Source organism: Amblyomma americanum, chromosome 10 (genome assembly GCF_052857255.1).
Source record: "Amblyomma americanum isolate KBUSLIRL-KWMA chromosome 10, ASM5285725v1, whole genome shotgun sequence".
In the NCBI taxonomy this organism is placed as follows: domain Eukaryota; kingdom Metazoa; phylum Arthropoda; class Arachnida; order Ixodida; family Ixodidae; genus Amblyomma; species Amblyomma americanum.
The window spans coordinates 12,778,895-12,796,588 of NC_135506.1; the positions used below are offsets into that span (position 1 = coordinate 12,778,895).

Consider the following 17,694-nt stretch of genomic DNA (forward strand, 5'->3'; position numbering starts at 1 on the left):
AGAATGTGGTTTCTATCTTAGAATTATGTGAGAAATGCTCAAATTCACGATTTTTAGTGGCATCATGTCAAACCTGGGGCCCTATAGTACATGCAGTGTGGACAGGTTTCGTGACCAGCAATCAACTGAAATCCCAATTACAAGCACAGCTTCAGTTGAACTGAAGTTCCAGCTTGTAGAAGTGCACCTGACGATCTGCAAGAACTGATAAAAACTAGCCAGAAACTTTTCACCTTGTTCATATTGTGGACCAGCGTGAAACGGACAATCGACCTAGGAAAGAGAAGACGATATGGGCACTGTGTGTACATAGCTCATCCGAAAAAGCATCACTACATATACCACGAGATATGGTTAATTTGAAACTGCTTAATTTTAATAGCCAGTTCATTTGAAGTGACGCCCTGGTCCTATCAACACCATATTATCAAAACGCCTCCCGTGAATTCAAAAATAGCGAATTACAAGAAAAAACTTTTGATCCCATTTGAGTTTAGATTATCCACAGTGGTCAGTAAATAGTACCAGGTTAGTCAAACATGAAAGGAATCTCCTTCGTGCCTTGTAAAACAATGTGAAGCTCCTCAATGCATGCACTGCAGTACTCTTCATGCAATCTGGCAGCACCCAAGTATGGAACGTCTCATACTTGCATTGATTTATGCACACGCCATGGCCTTAAAAATTGATTACGAAAAGCTGCATCATAGTAGCAGGCTCTGAGGCCACAAATAAGAAGCCTGTCTGTCTGACATATAAGAGGCAACGGCTCTGCACTTTCAGGGTACTTCCATTGGAACTTGCACACTTGAAAATGCCCCTCATACCTCTTAAAGCACTCTGCAAAGTTCTTTTTCAGGCAAGCCATCAACTACACCATATCGTGATATCTTTTAAGAGATCTTCCTGGAAATTTTGTGAACTTTATAAATTATGCAGCATACAGAATTTGAAAATTGATGCACATTCAACATGGACTTATAGCATGTTTATTTATTTATTGGAAATACCTGCAGCGCCCGAAGGCATTATTGCAGGGGGGATGAGGATACATAACAGAAGAATAGGCCAGAAAAAAAAGCAATACAACAAGGCATGACACAGCAAGTACAAAATGAATGAAATATGAAACAACAAAAAGACGTGACGAAAAAAAAGCCAACTAACCAAATGATGCTGGACCAACAAGAACGAAGACCGCGTGATTAAAAAAGCCAAAAGAAAGCCAACTGCGCACTCATACATCCGACAGTAACGCGCGGAACATAGACTCGGAACGGCACTCAACAATTTCATGGGGCAGGCGATTCCAGTCATGAATGCTAGATGGGAAAAATGCGTGCTATGTGCTGAAAGTTGCTTTAATATATTTTTGTCTGTTGCTGTAATACCTCCATTAGTGAAAGAACATGCTAATGCATTCAGTAATGCTTCTTACATTTTTTTTTCTAGGCCAAAATGAGTGCGTCAGAACTGAAAGGGCGTTCACATAACATGACCCAAGGTCAAGAGTATGTGTTAGGAGGAATTAAATTCGTGTGACCTTGCCATGTGATAATGCCATTGCACGTGCAGGACAAGATCACGACAGCTGACTTAAAAGAAGCACATGGTGGGTTCCATCAGCAATACTCACTCCGACCCTTCTGTTCCTTGTGCCGCACCTGCCGGAGTGTGGTGCTTCCGCTCAAGCACCTGTCGCATCATGTGGTAGAAAGCCCATGTCTTCACCGGTTTACGAAAGCGGGGCGTGCAGAGGCGCCGTTGCAGCATCTCCTGCTTGCGTACCTTGAAGTACTTGTCACGCATGTTGCGAAACTTGTTCATCGCTTTGCGGCCTGCAAAGTGGTATTCGCACACACATGAACACACTGGACAGTGGCTACATATGTGCTCAGCCAATTTCTGTTTTTGCTCCCCTAACCACGAGCTGGACTGTCTCTCATATGACTGTCACCTTTCACGTACATCCGGACATGAAAAATGCGAGACATACAAAGGTTTTAAAACCACACTCCCAACTTGAGACATTAAAGCTATATTCATTTTCCAGAAAATACTGTTTTATCCACATGGAATGCCATACTGGTTTGAAGAGTGGTGCACAAATGACATCACTGCTACATTCACTCATAAAAGATGAGAAGCAAGAAATTATTTCCTATTACACCAATAACCTGCTTCAACTACATTTTCCTGCAATAGTTGCCTCACCCACTGAAAATCTTAACTGATACTAACTGGTTTATAAGACAATTGCCATTTGGGACCAACTGGAACAAATTGTTCCAGGAATTGTTCTTAAACCAGTTGGGACTTTTATGCTGCTAGCTCTCAATTCATATGCTACTCTTGCGTGCTGTTTAAGAGAATAGACAAGGAAACAGAATCTTTACAGAGGCATCTTACAGGCCAGACCAGGTAAGGAGCCACTGAGGCTCGCAGCGGCGCTGCCAACGTCATGACCGCTCGTGCTGTGTGCAAGACTAAGGCCCGTTTCACATGCTGCGACTGAACCGAAAATATTTGGTGTAGTCTGTGAGGCCGCAGTGCGATTTTCGGTCACTGCTTTCACATGCAACACTGACACAGCGAACTCGGTGGGAGGGACAGGCAAGGTTTGCGTAGGCAACCTATTATTAAACGTGACATATTTTTAGACGCAAGGCAATATTTAGCATGTTTCGATTAGAATAAACAGTTTTGCTTCCACCGCAGCAACAGCTCCCACGTGACCCCACATCACAAGCCGTCTCAGCGCTCCACATTGGTCAGTCGCGGAGCGAACACACCGACGCTGCGACTGAATACCAACCGGACGGAACTCGATCGCAAGTCATCTGTGACTAGACCGACGGCCCTCCCCAGTTGCAGATCAACAGAATTCGCAGCGTTGCAGGAGAAAATCGCATGCATGTGAAACGGGCCTAATTTCCTGTGTCTACAAACCTCTGTGCTGTGCACCTGAACCCTCAATGGCGTCCACCATCTTGCCCAGCGTCAATGAAAATGGCGTAACTTTTTTGTGGTCTAGTCAGCAATTATGACAAACCTCGATCGCCACAAAATAATTATCAAAAATTCATCTTTATAAGGCAGTGGAGTACTCCACTGCCTATGAAATTCCGATGAGTGTGGTTAATAGGTCTAGATGGTGTTCTGATGGCATTCCAAAAAAAAAAAAATTGAAAATAGGTTTTTTGGGGAAAGGAAATGATGCAGTAACTATCTGACATATCTCAGATGGACACCTGAACCAACCGTTGTAAGGGAAGGCATAAAGGAGGGAGTGAAAGAAGAAAGGAAGAAATTTAAGAGGTGCTGTAGTGGAGGTCTCTGGGAAATTTCCACCACCTGGGGTTAACATGTACTGACATGAGACAGCACATGGGCGCATTTTGCGCTTCACCTCCATCGAAACGCCGCCGCCGTGGTCGGGTTCGAACCCAGGTACTCCGGATCAGTAGTTGAGCGCCCTAACTGAGCCACCGCGGTGGGTGCATTAAAAGAGCGCCAAGGCTCATCCTTATTTTCAAAGTGTCTGCCGTCCGTTTGCATTCGTCCATTTTTTTTGCGGCCCCGCAGTTGATATTTAGGCAGTACAGTGGTGACCAGCCCTCTCAGGAGCGCTCCGACGGTGCTCTGCGGCGCAAGTCAGCGCCATCTAACCTTAGGCTCTGGTTTGAGTTATGCGTCCCGTGCGCATGCGCGGCAAAAGCAGAGGGATGCCTACTCAACGTTTCCTTGTCCAGCTCCCACCTTGCGAGTCCGTTTCGTGCCCGGGCTGCGCTGCCTGCAACTGTGACGCCGTGACAGTGGCCTTGGCGTCGCCATGCCACAGTGTTTCAGGAGTATGAGACGGCCAGGCAAGCAAGCACAATTGATAGCAGATGGCCGCGCGTTTCTGCGTCCAAGTTCCTAGATCTGTATGGATGCCAAATCCGCTGTCCCATGTAGCTGATAACACAGCGCAAAGACACGCCATCGCACAACACGCCTGCAACGCATGGTGCGTGGTGGTAACACGCTAACCTTACACGGACAAGACGAAAACAGACAACAAACAACCAACTAGGCCAAATTCTCGCACTCTTAGCCTGGTGCGTGTTTGAAACACGCGATCAACCGATATGACTTGCACTTGCTTGCCTACTATGCTTTTTCCCGCCGAAATGTGACTTCAAACTACGCGCGCCTTCGCAAAAAATCGCTGCGCATGCTCCTAGGGGCAGAATGTCCCTATTCTGGAGAATTTCCTTCCCCGCAACTGCACAAAAACATTCATTGCGTCTATTTTCTTCAAGCGGAGCGCAGCACAGTGCAAACAACCAAACAGGAAGCGACCAGCGGAGGAGGAGAGCCAAGTAGTCGGGTGGGAAGGGCGACGCTTGCGTCAACGCATCCAACGAGGAGCGACGGGCGGCCCCCACGGGCGCCCCGGGAGGGAGTTCGCCGGAGAAAAAGCGCCGCAATGGCGGCACGCTGCAGCGCCGCGCGTCTCGGTGCCGGTGACCTCGTACTCGCGTACTGCGGCGCGCCGCCTTTCAGACAGGCCAGGCGGTGCGCGCGTATACCTGATATGCCGAACTGTTGGCCAATGGCTTCCCACACTGCCTCCTTTTTTGCGACGTTCTTGAACTCGAGCTCGTCGCGGTCGAAAAGGAACCGATGCTGCCGCACGGCGTCCACGAACTCCTCCACGGGGAACGACATGTAGAAGCGCCGCACTCCACGCAGATGCTTTCGCGGCGCCTCGTCGTCGGCGGCGTGGTCACCCGCGTGCTGCTCCATGACGCCGTGTTCAGAGCGATGGCTCACGCCGCTGCTTCTGTAGCTGCCGCGGCAGCGCGGCACACCGAACTGCGGCTGCGGCGCTGCGGCGCCTGATCACGTCCGGCCCGCAGTAGTCGCCGCGCTGCAACGGCTGCGGCGCCGTCTCTCGACTGCGGAGGGCATCAATGTGAAGCGGTTGGCGCGGCGCCCGGCTGAGAGTAGCTGAGAGGCGGACTCGCTGCAGCGGCGGGTCGGCGGTTCTCGTGCAACAGCGCTGAAGGGGAACCTACAGCACCGGTTTGGGCTGCTCCGTGGTCAGTGACAGCGTAGAGGCGAACGGTGGCCAACGCCGCCTCTAAATTGCCCGGCCGCACCACAGCCACTGTGGCACCATGCTTGCCTAATATTTATTTAGTCACACCCGCTGCAAATTTTCTGGCGACGTTCCTGTCCGTGGTGTGGTGGTTGCGTGCAGCTCTCTCGCTTTCTCGGCGGTTCAGACTGTTGTGCTTTTTCCGTGGTAAAGGATTGTTAGTCTAGGTGGTTAACATCAATGTGCACAAGGATGGCTGTTTAGAGGAAACCAGTCTGGCACGCGTTACGGAAAATAAGTCACCGATTACAGTTACAACTACATGATTTGAAATTTAACTCATTTCACCGGTTAATTACAGCCCATTGTAAGTAATTGAACGATTAATTACAGAAAAATAATCGATTACTATTACGTTACTCTTCACCTATCTTCCAAGTTAGCATAGCGGAAATATACACCGTTGAGAATGATCGGGTGCGACTTTCCTGATCCATAGTCTGTTGTATATGCGTTGGTAATTTCACCTGCAGTTGTTTTTCGAAGTTCTGGTTTGGTTTATGGCGATTTAACGTCCCAAAGCGACTCAGGCTATGAGGGACGCCGTAGTGAAGGGCTCCGGAAATTTCAACCACCTGTGGTTCTTTAACGTGCACTGACATCGCACAACACACGGGCCTCTAGAATTTCGCCTCCACCGAAATTCGACCGCCGCGGCCGGGATCGAACCCGCGTCTTTCGGGTCAGCAGCCGAGAGCCATAACCACTGAGCCACCGCGGCGGCGCTTTTCGAATTTTTATTCGGCATTTTTCGCACGTTTCCTTGTGAACACATCACTACACAGTGACGGAGAGGACCTAACAGCGCTTAAGACAGTACAAAGGGAATGAGACACAAGCTTGCGCTGACTAGCCGCCAAATGATTTTTTGCAACATATATGAGGTAGCATACAAAGAAAATATGGCGAGCAAAAATAGCAAGAAAAACCCCATGACTGGGAGGAATTATTCAGCGTCGGTGAGATGGGGCGCTGCATCAACGATCGACTGCGTGAGATACAGGGAACGGGCCACAGAGAATCATGATCTATCCAAACACTGTGCGGTATGCGAGAACTGTGAAGCAGTTTTGCATCGGACTGCTATTATCGCCAGACATAAAGACGAGACCTCGAGGCTTATTTCCGAGGCATACAATACACACAAAACTAATGACACGTGCATCAGCAGGCCTCGATGGCGCTCTTCAAGACACAAGAATATGCATTTCTTAGTCAGTGATAATGAACAATTCCTCCTGGTTGTGAGGTTATGCTTGCTCGCGAAATTTCCTTTATACGCTGCCTCACATGTTGCAGTAAATCATTTTATTTGTAGTCAGCGCAAGTGTGTGCCTCGTTCCCTTCGTCCCGCCATAGGCACTGTCACATCCTTTCCATCAATATGTATACTAACCAGCCCGCATCATCCCTCTTTTAGTATACACTCGAATGTATCTCGATGTCGCCTCAGAGGGAAGCGCATTGCTTTGACATACGAAGACCTTGCGCACCGCCTCATGCTCTGAGGGACCAGCCCAAGTTCACGAAACAAAGCAGTCGTGGTGGACCATGGACCATGCGCCTTTTCTGAGTGCGAGTGTGAGTGAGTGGTGAGTGTGAGTGGTAATGAGTGCTAGTGTGGGTCATTGTCAGTGTGAGTGGACGTGAGTGCAAGTGTGAGTGAGTGCATGTGTGAGTGAGTGTGAGTGCGAGTGGCCGTGAGTGTGATTGAGCCACCTCTCATGGTGCCGATGTATGGATGGAATACCAGCATATAAAAACTACTCTATACAAAAAGATATCAATAGACGCTTTCCAAAACGTCAAAAGCCAGCTTCCCTGCTTATCAAAGACCCGTTTACCCATGCTGCGCAGCCCCGGATACGGGCAAAAGTTGACTGCAACATGGGGAACTACGGCTGCAAGCCAATCGTGCCCTGCATACAATTGGCGGGTGGCAGCTTGCCACGGATGCGCTTCTTACACACCGTGGCGGCTGCAATGCGCGGCAGGTGTGCTACACCTGCCAAGCAGTAACTAGGCAGACTTGCGCTCAGTCTCCTCTGGAAGTCTCGAACACATAGTCTGGACCACATAGCGGAATAATGCAGGAAGGGCTCGCGGCGTTACTCTGGCTATAGAAATGTCCAGAACAGCACCCTATTTTTGCCCCAGAAACAAAACGGGCCGCCAAAGCGAAAGGGCTTCGTGTGTGCTGGTCAGCCGACAGTGCTGAATAATAATAATTGTTTTTTTTTTGGAAAGGAAATGGCGCAGTATCTGTCTCATATATCGTTGGACACCTGAACCGCGCCGTAAGGGAAGGGATAAAGCAGGGAGTGAAAGAAGAAAGGAAGAAGAGGTGTCGTAGTGGGGGGCTCCGGAGTAATTTCGACCACCTGGGGATCTTTAACGTGCACTGACATCGCACAGCACACGGGCGCCTTAGCGTTTTTCCTCCATAAAAACGCAGCCGCCGTGGTCGGGTTCGAAAAGACTCGTTAATTTGCAATGCGCGCGGACTTCGAGACAAGCAACAAAAACAGGAAACAATAAATGAAATGTAATGATAAACGACCCACCTCAGACAACGCAAAGACGTCCTATGTATGAAATCAGAATGGCCACATCAGGATGTTCCGACGTCCTCAGGTTGTCCCTAACTGTTACTCAAGCAGCCCAACTAGGATCCATCTGTCCGTCCGTTCCGCATACTGAGGATGTCTTGAGGTTCATGTTTGGGGACGTTTTCATACTACTCCAGGATTTTAATCAAGAGCATTGTTTTCGTAGGGGTGTCGTATCCAAAGCTAATGTAAGAGATGCTAACCAGCATTAACAAGAAAAGAGGCACAGCACGACATTACCATGCCCAGGGCCGAAGAGAGGGATACGTGCCACCGCAGTATGTTATGGCCGTGATAAGTGACGCGCTATGTGACGTCACCAGGGGGCTGTACAAAAAGAGAGCACCTGCATGTGAGTAGCCAGAAATCAGCCTAACTGCCGCCCAATAAAGTCTTACGCAGTCTTCTTATCGCTTCTTTCGACTCGCGAACACCACAACTGCAGACGAGTATGGCGGAAGCAAAGCAAGATGCAGGAAGAAGCGCGGAAGCGGGTAAACCAAGAACTGAAGCAACGTCCTGAGTTGCAAGGCTGGAAGCAACAGCAGCAACGTCGAAAGGGGAGAAGTGTTTCGAAATGGCAGCCTCCAGTTGCCTCCAGTCAGATTGGTAATGCAGAAACATTCGACGAAACTGCGAGTCACTGGCTATCTTACGAAGAACGCTTGATTTCCTTTTTTTTTGCGGTGAACAAGTTCCGAAAGAACTGAAGGTGCATGCTCTGCTTAGTGTCATTGGGTCGAAGTCTTACAGCCTCTTGAAGTTTTAGACCGCACCACATAAGCAATCGGAAAAGACGTTCGAGCAACTAACACAACTGCTTCGCAATCACTTGACTTCGAGAGTGTCTGTGACCGGACATCGACCAATATATCAGAGAAGATGTCAGCTGCAACATGAAAGTATCACAGAATACGTAGCCGAGCTCAGAAAGCTGACTCACACCTGTGAATTTGGCACCTTTTCAGACGAATCGCTTCGCGGCAGGTTTGTCTGCTTTTTATTCCGTACCGAAATTCAGGGATACTTCTTTTCAAAGGGCATTACAAAAAGCCGTCGAGCGCGCACTTGCTTTGAAAGAAGCTAAGAAAAATTGGCTGCGGTTTAGCTCTGGTTAACCCTAGTTGAATTGCGAAAGCTTCGTTTCCTCGGCACGTCGTCTACGCAGCGTCTCATTCCGACGCTCTCGAGAACTCAAACCGGTCTTTTCCGCGGTTTAAGAGTAACTCCGGGAAGTGGCACGACTTCTACTGGCCGCATCTTCGTTACGACGCTTCTCGAGTCGTGCGGCGCGTTCTTCTGCCGTATCTTGAGCGCGTTCTCTCTTCCTCGCTTCGTTCTTTCGTTGTTGCCTCTCTTTCGCGCTCTCCACAACGACTAGAATCCACTGAGGCGAAGCGCATATATATATTAACCCCCCGCGAGGCGACACCTCCTCTCCCTCTACCCCAGAGGAGTACATCTGGTGGAACGAGCGGCGTCGACGGCGGCGCCATCTGTTTAAGCGCTGCTGCGGCGTTACAAGGCAACGGCGGCTCAAGGTCGTTCGTCGGCCACGGTATACGGCACACGGCTGAAGTGCGCGACGAGCCGAAATTGCTCGCTGGCTGGCGTAGCGTTGCTTTCGCAACAAAAATGTTCCGGAAGCGCTCGCGAAAGAAAGTGCCGACGACTTTCACAGAACCATCACCGAGGACGCTACGAAAAGGAGGCGGTCTTTTGGGTGTTATCGCTGCGGCTCTGACAAGCATTTTTCCCGGGCCTGTCCGCACATTATAGATAAGTGTGCGAACTGCGGCAAGAAGGGCCACGTTAATCGCGCGTGTCGTGGTAACAACCAGAAGCTGGCGGTTTCAAGGAAATGGACACGCGATCTTCAAAGCGACGACATGGGCAACGTACAGATTCTGTCCAGAAAAACCCGACTTCCCACCACCGTCGACGTCGAAATTCAAGGTACACCTTTGAGTATGAAGTTATGCAAAGGTGCTACGGTGTCCGTGATAGCAAGGCAACAGTTCAAAAAACTTTGACCGCCTTACAAACTGAAACCAACGGAATTGCGACTGCAAACATACACAGCAGAAGTTGCCCGACCCTGCGGTGTCTTCAAAGTGGACGCACGGTACAAAAACTACGTCGGGAACCTTATTTTGTACATACTTCGATGGTGGACCAGCCCTACTAGGACGCGAGTGGCTCGAAATGTTTCGCTTGGACTGGGCCGCAATCTGCACCTTGTACAAGCTTTGCAACGATCCGCATCCTGACGCAAGCCATGAAGGCCACAACGGGCGACTGAAACCACTTCTAGTCATTTTTGACGACACTCAAGATAGAAGGTGAGCAAGCTACTCTTTGTCTTAAGGAAAAACGTCCGAAGTTCCTCAAAGCTAGAAACGTGCCTTACGCACTTCACTTCGTTTAGCAGTAGAGGAAGAAGAACTTCGGAAGCTACAGGATATGGACGTCATTACTCAAGTTTCCACTGCTGAGTTTGCCACACCGGTCGTGCTGGTCGTTAAAAAAGACGGGTCAGTACGTGTGTGCGGAGATTACAAGATAACGTCGACCCCGATTCTGGACACAGAGCAGTATCCGCCACCTATAGGCTTGATGAGATACTAGCGTCATGCGCTTGCTGGAGGGCGGCACTTTTCGAAGCTGGATCTAAAGGGGGCCTACCAACAGGTGGAAATGTCGGAGGCCTAAAAAGCTGCTCACGCTAAACACGCATAAAGGACTGCTTGCTGTAAATAGACTACATTCCGGAGCCGCCTCAGCACCTGCGCTGTCTCAGCGCATTATGGATAACATACTGAAAGGACTTCCCGTAGTGATATGCTACATATATATAGACGACATTCTTGTGATATGAGCTACTGTGGAAGAGCACTTCAGGAATCCTGGAGCCCGTGTTGCAAACATTGGCATGAAAACATGTTCGAGTTAAGAGTCACAAGTGCGAGTTTTTCAAGGAAAGCCTTCAGTGTCTTGGACATGTCATTAGTAGTAGGACGTATATGCCAAACCAACGAACGGAAAAGTTAAAGCACTTCTGAAAGCCCCAGCGTTTACTAATTATAGCACAGCGGCGTTCCGCTACCTGATCTCATTAACAACCATGAAAAGCTAGCGCTACAACTGGCTATGATCGCTAAACCGTTCTAGAAATTGTACAGATTGTTACAGAAGGATGTCTCCTGGTACTAGGACCGAAAATGCGAGGACGCATTCCAAGCATTCAAAGCAGAGCTGCCGTCAGCCGAAGTGTTTGCGCACTGTGATGCGCCGCTCCCGCTGCCTCTGTCGTGCGATACGTCGGTGTACGGTCGTGGCGCCGTGTTGTTGCACGTTACGAAGGAAAGTTTAAATGGCCGAATTGCTGAATAAAATAGTTAAATGAGGCACTTAATTTTTTCTGATTACTTCCAGTATTTCACGGAATTGGTGATTTACAAGTAATTCCTCCAGGACTGAACGAACAATAAAAATAATAGCATTAATTGATCAGTAATTATTGGAGCTAATTAACTAAATAGTTAATTTATTAACGCCAAATCGTTAATTGCAATTGCTTAATTACGAATTGATTAATATTCAGACGCGTAGGACTACGAGCGAGGCATTTTATACGGTTCGTTAAAAGCGTCTCTGTCTGTCACAAGCAAAGAAATCGCGTGCAAGACAGCTCGTGATCCTGTCCTCAGCATTGCCTGGGACTTCACCAAGAGAGGGTGGCCTTCTCAAGTTGAAGAAAAAGCGTTGAATCACTTTTACAGACGCAGGGAGCTGACGATCCGCGAACGGTGCCTGATGCATGGAATGCGCGTGTGGTTGTGCTGCCAAAGCTGCAACGTCTATTCTTCCCGTCGTTTTGCATGTGTTCCATCACAAAAGTTTGTTCTTGGATGAGCTCCAACAGGGACTACCAGGTATCATGAAGAGCAAGGAACTCGCCCGAAGCTACGTGTGGTGGCCATCCGTCGAAAAAATACATCGAAACTCTAGTGAGACATTGCGTGCCCGGCCTACAGCACCGAAACGTGGCACCGTCGAACCCGTGGTCGTGGCCTACGCGACCGTGGTCACGTGTACATATTCACTTTGCGGGCCCCTTCCGTAATCGCATGCTGCTTTAGTTGGTGTAGGCGCACATTGAAAAAATGGCTGGTGTTCAACGCGTTTCGAACCTAGTTATACGAGCGGAAGCTCTGTTAAGCGTGGCCTTTACTGTCTCAAATCAAATTTCAAGGTCAAGGTCAAAGGTCAAGTACCCAAAGGTCATAGTCATATGATCCCGTGGACATAGTACCATAGCTTGGGTCATACCAGCATGCAGTTAAGTTCGGTTTGACCTTATGAGGCATTGAAGGTCACTTTGGATGTGGTACCCACTGTCTCAAATCAAATGTCAAGGTCAAGTACCAAATGGTCATAATCATATGATCACGTGGTCATACTACCATAGCTTGGCCTATATATCACCACGCAATTAAGATCGGTTTGACCTTGCGAGGCACTGAAGGTCATTGTCTCATCCACATCTAAATCGGAAGTTCTGCCCTGAATAGTGGAGCTTTGGCTCTAAAATGGCCAGAGGTATAAGTCAAGACGTGCGTCCGCAAAATCAACCATAGCTAGGTTACATGATTTTTTTCGCTCGTTGTGGCCGCGCTGGAGATGGTTGCAAGTGATAACGGCGCACAGTTCACATCGTCCGAGCTCAGGGCGTTTATGAAAGAGCACGCCGTTCGGCAAGTTTTCACATCTGCTTGTCACCCGAGCAGCAATGGACTGGCTGAAAGATTTGTGCGGACGGTAAAGAGCGGCCTACGCAAAGGCCCTGCTACAGAAAGTCTTGAACAAACTTGTCAAAATTATTGATGGCGTATCGGAACACACCGCACGCGACAACGCTTCTAACACTTCTTTTTCTTTTTCGTCAACTGCGCACTCGTCTGGACGCACTCAAACCCGCCTAACCGTGTACTGTCAACGCAAGTCAGTTCACGCAAATCGCGCGGCGAAGTGCTGATGATACTGTGTTTCAAGCGTTTCCTGGAGCCCCACGGGTTTACTCCTGAACTACGTAGTGGGGATTACCCGCCGCGGTGGCTCAGTGGTTAGAGCGCTCGGCTACTGATCCGTAGTTCCCGGGTTAGAACCCGACCGCGGCTGCTGCGTTTTTTTTTTGGAGGCGAAACGCTTAGGCGCCCGTGTGCTGTGCGATGTCAGTGCACGTTAAAGATCCCCAGGTGTTCGAAATTATTCTGGAGCCCTCCAGTACGGCATCTCTCTCTTCCTTTCTTCTTTCACTCCCTCCTTTATTCCTTCCTTTACGGCGCGGTTCAGGTGTCCAACGATATATGAGACAGATACTGCGCCATTTCCTTTCCCCCCAAAACCAATTATTATTATTAGTGGGGATCATGTAGCACCCTTGGTAGACCCGTGGAACTTTTGGAGGCATGAGAACGAGAATTCTTCTCGCCTTCAAAAGACTGGAATACTGGTGATGCAAAATGTCTCACACGGGCAGTTTCGATGCCCATTGAGATCAATAGACATCGAACCCATTGATGATCGGCTAAATGCCACTGGGCGGTTTTTGGTGACCATTAAACTCGATGGACATCGACTCAATAAAGGTTCGCGAATGGCATTTGGAATCTCAAGGGCCATTGAGAACAGCCTCGCACTCACCATACGTTGAAAAAGCAATCTCGAAACAAGCAAGATCTTTTTGATTTAGTGGCAAAATTTAGATGATGATGATGGTAGTGGTGGTCGATTTTATGGCGCAAGTCAAAAATTTTAGATTACGTTAGCCAGTTCACACTCAATTTTATCCGGTAGTAAAAATGACAGCTTCGCAGAAAGGCCGCTGGTCAATAATAATAATAATAATTGGTTTTGGGGGAAAGGAAATGGCGCAGTATCTGTCTCATGTATCGCTGGACACCATAACCGCGCCGTAAGGGAAGGGATAAAGGAGGGAGTGAAAGAAGAAAGGAAGACAGAGGTGCCGTAGTGGAGGGCTCCGGAATAATTTCGACCACCTGGGGATCTTTAACGTGCACTGACATCGCACAGCACACGGGCGCCTTAGCGTTTTTCCTCCATAAAAACTCAACCGCCGCGGTCGGCTTCAAACCCGGGAACTCCGGATCATTAGCCGCTGGTCAGATGTTCAGATTATTGGGGTTTAACGTCCCAGAGTGAGTGGTGGTCAGGTGTAAACAAATCGACGCTGTTCTCGTTGTGAGGCGTCGCGGCGTACCGCTTCGCTTCACTTTTTTTTTTCGCCTCTTAGCGCACTTTGCGACAACCGAGACCAAGTGCCCCACAAGTGCTGCAACAATAGCGGCTATGAACACGACAAAGGCTGTCACTCATCTGTGACTGCCTCGCCGGCGAAAAGCGAAATGCGATAGCTAGCGGCCGGGTTCGAACCCTACCGCGGCGGCTGCGTTTTTATGGAGGAAAAACGCTAAGGCGCCCGTGTGCTGTGCGATGTCAGTGCACGTTAAAGATCCCCAGGTGTTCGAAATTATTCTGGAGCCCTCCAGTACGGCATCTCTCTCTTCCTTTCTTCTTTCACTCCCTCCTTTATTCCTTCCTTTACGGCGCGGTTCAGGTGTCCAACGATATATGAGACAGATACTGCGCCATTTCCTTTCCTTAAAAACCAATTATTATTATTATTATAGTAGCTAGCATCGCTGCCATCACTGCCTCTAGATTGTGTCTAACTGTGAATAATAATAATAATAATAATAATAATAATAATAATAATAATAATAATAATAATAATAATAATAATAATAATAATAATTGGTTTTTTGGGGAAAGGAAATGGCGCAGTACCTGTCTCATATATCGTTGGACACCTGAACCACGCCGTAAGGGAAGGGATAAAGGAGGGAGTGAAAGAAGAAAGGAAGAGTAGGTGCCGTAGTGGAGGGCTCCGGAATAATTTCGACCACCTGAGGATCTTTAACGTGCACTGACATCGCACAGCACACGGGCGCCTTAGCGTTTTTCCTCCATAAAAACGCAGCAGCCGCGGTCGGGTTCGAACCCGAGAACTCCGGATCAGTAGTCGAGCGCCCTAACCACTGAGCCACCGCGGCGGGGAATTCATTTTTACGAAAAAAAAAGTTTCAATTAAAGTAGCACTTACTCCAACATTCGGCTAGTTTTACTCAGCTTACCTTCGTATTTATTTTTTTTCAAAGTTGCTGCCGCTAGCGCCATCTGTCGAACCGCATACTCACTACTCACTCAATGATCATTGAAATTTGCCGTGTGGCAGCGGTGCATCTGGATGGCACTCGAGGATTTCAATGGCCATTGACTCAATGGGCATTGAGATTGAACGTGTGAGAGAGGCATAAGTCGGATACAACTCCAGAACAAAGCGGCTCTTCCCCTGAAAGGACACCCTTCCAGCCAATGATGTCGGCCGATTCTCATGAACTTGATTGCGTCACAATGCATGGAGTGGCAGATGAAAGGGGATAGTCCCCTCTCTGCGTGTCGGTGACAGTCTCCCCGCTAGCAGGGTCATTAGAATTGGCCGACGCCATTGGCTGGAGAGCGGTCCTTTCAGGGAGAAAAAGTCACTTTGTTCTTGAGTTGTACCCGACTACAGCCGTACAGCGTGGTCTTTAGAATCAAACCTTTTTACTCTACAATTTTGACGAATGTTATGACGCATAAGCATAAGTCTACAGCACATATATCATTCTTCATAGCGCTACCTTGTGATTTACTGCATCTTGTTTTCATCTTAGCGCATTGACCTGAGGCTGATGATCGGTTGGTAGCAGATGGAAGTTGAAGATTTATTGTGACGAGCTTGCCATCCTCTGCTTGCCTGGGATTGGACGTGCCACTGACGCGGTATATGGCATGGGGGGTAGCATACCGGAACGACGCATTGGCTATGAAGGACGCCATAGTGGAAGGCTCCGGAGTAATTTAGACCCGAAAGGCTTATTTAACGTGCGCTCACATCACACAGCACACGGGCGTCTTTTGTATTTTGCCTCCATCGAAATGCGGCTGCAGTGGCAGGGATCGGATTCCGCGACCCTAGAATCAGTAACCGAACACCATAGCCTCTGAGCCACCGTATTTGTCGTGTCGTACGCGGAAGTGCCTGCCCCGCGTGTAGTCATACAGCTCGTGCTTCTGTCTTACCCCACCTTCATCATTATCACCATCAGCCTGAGTGCGTCTACTGCAGGACAAAGGCCTCTGCCATATCCCTCCAATTGTAGACCTGCCCAGTTCAAGCTGCGACCATCTGATTTCACCAAACTTCGTACTCGCATCTGCCTACCTGACTTTCTGCCGCCCCCTGTTACGCTTGCCTTCTCTTGGAATTCACTTCGTCACCCACAACGACCATCAGTTATCTTTCCTTCGCAGGTCACGTGACCTTGCAGCGTCACCACAACCCGCCCGCCAGATAGTGAGCAAACTACCCACCGTGGCAGGTGGCAGTTAATTCAACGATTTGACCCACTACGCTATCGCGTCATACTCATAGGCGGAGCTTATGCGTCCCCTCCAAGTTTTTCGGACTAAGTTAAATACCGAGAGCTCAATTTCAGGAAACAATCGAAATGAAACAATTTCAGGAGTGAGTGAGTGAATAAACTTTATTGCTCTAATAAAGGAGTCTTGCTGCTTGCCCGAAGATTGCCGATGTCTTCCAGGCTGAGCGTGGTTTGCGCCTTTAGTCCAAGGCACCACTGTCCCTGGCCATCCGGCATGCGTGGCTCACTATATAGGTCTCTTTGGACCTTGAGCTGGCTGCTGGTTAGCCGGTCCTCCTACTGCTCCGCATTTGGCTCTTTGTTTCCCATGGAAAGCTACATTGTGTATGCATTCCCATATGATATGATAAAGCGTGGGGGTTGCCCCGAACCCCGGACATGTATCCCTATACTGCTCCCGATACATCTTATGTAGAATGTGAAGGTTGTGGAAGGCTCCTGTTTGGAGTCTTCTCCAACATGTCGCTTCATATTGTGTTAGCAGAGGATGTGGCTGGGGAAATTTCAGGAAACTTTTTTCTCCCTCTTTCCTTTCTTGGTCCTTTTCTGTACTAATAATGAGCATGCTTTAGATGAGGTCAGCATGTCACATTGCGGTTCGAGGATGCCTTCTTCGATTAGAGAAAGAACGAGGTTGATAATAACAGAATTAAATTAAAAAGGAACACAAGGGCTCGTCGCTCCCGCCTGTGCGTTGTGAAGAGAGTGTCTGGCATGCGCACCTTTTCAGTCTAAAAACAGGTGTGGCCATTACAAACAGATAACTAGAAACTTCTAATTACAATCGAGGCGCCTAACTGTATACTCAAGCAGTTCACTTTCAAATTTTGGCTAATAGGTTAATCTAACTACCCACGAAAAGGTCTCTAAATCAGCAATCGCATTTAGAATATATGTCCCCATTACTCCTCCTCAGATCACCAGACGATTGCAGGTAAGCGTACGCCATCGGATAATAGGTGGTGGGTTGGGAGCCACCGCCTGCGGCGTTGGAGCCCAGGTTGGCCGATTACGTTTCTGGACAGGGACCAGGGTCTTAGATGAGAATAAGTCTGCACGCAGCGCCACCTTTGCTGAAGGAGCGAAGGTGGGAACTATGGGGCGTTTCCGGGACTGATTCCGCGCAATCTCATCCCCGACTGCTTGGGGTCTTTACTCCGCACCGTCCGCAAGCAGATACCCTGGCGTGGGAGACTGCGGAAAGTCTGTACTAGTGTGAGGAATAACGACGGCGGGAGACTTCCCGAAGTGGCGCATCTTCTTTCCTAACACATATATTACAAGGTAGTGGTACACGGACGCGATAATCGACCTAAGCTCGGCTGCGCCTCGTTGTCGTCGGCCGGTTGAGGCCGCCGCGGCTGCTACT

At 48.8% G+C, this 17,694-nt stretch overlaps 1 protein-coding gene and 1 pseudogene across 1 annotated transcript in view; one reads left to right on the forward strand and one right to left on the reverse strand.

The window, feature by feature from the left end:
- The window catches only part of LOC144107426 (uncharacterized), a 17,711-nt gene extending 12,783 nt beyond the window's left edge, over positions 1-4,928 (reverse strand). The window contains exons 1-3 of the mRNA XM_077640421.1: positions 4,575-4,928; positions 1,637-1,838; positions 562-617 (exon numbers count right to left, since the gene is read on the reverse strand). Coding sequence (XP_077496547.1) covers positions 562-617; positions 1,637-1,838; positions 4,575-4,791 — 475 coding nt within the window. The 5' untranslated portion in view covers positions 4,792-4,928. The remainder of the gene's footprint in view (positions 1-561; positions 618-1,636; positions 1,839-4,574) is intronic.
- A 1,769-nt stretch (positions 4,929-6,697) lies between these two features.
- On the forward strand, positions 6,698-10,101 carry LOC144107427 (uncharacterized; annotated as a pseudogene).
- Positions 10,102-17,694: the final 7,593 nt, after the last annotated feature.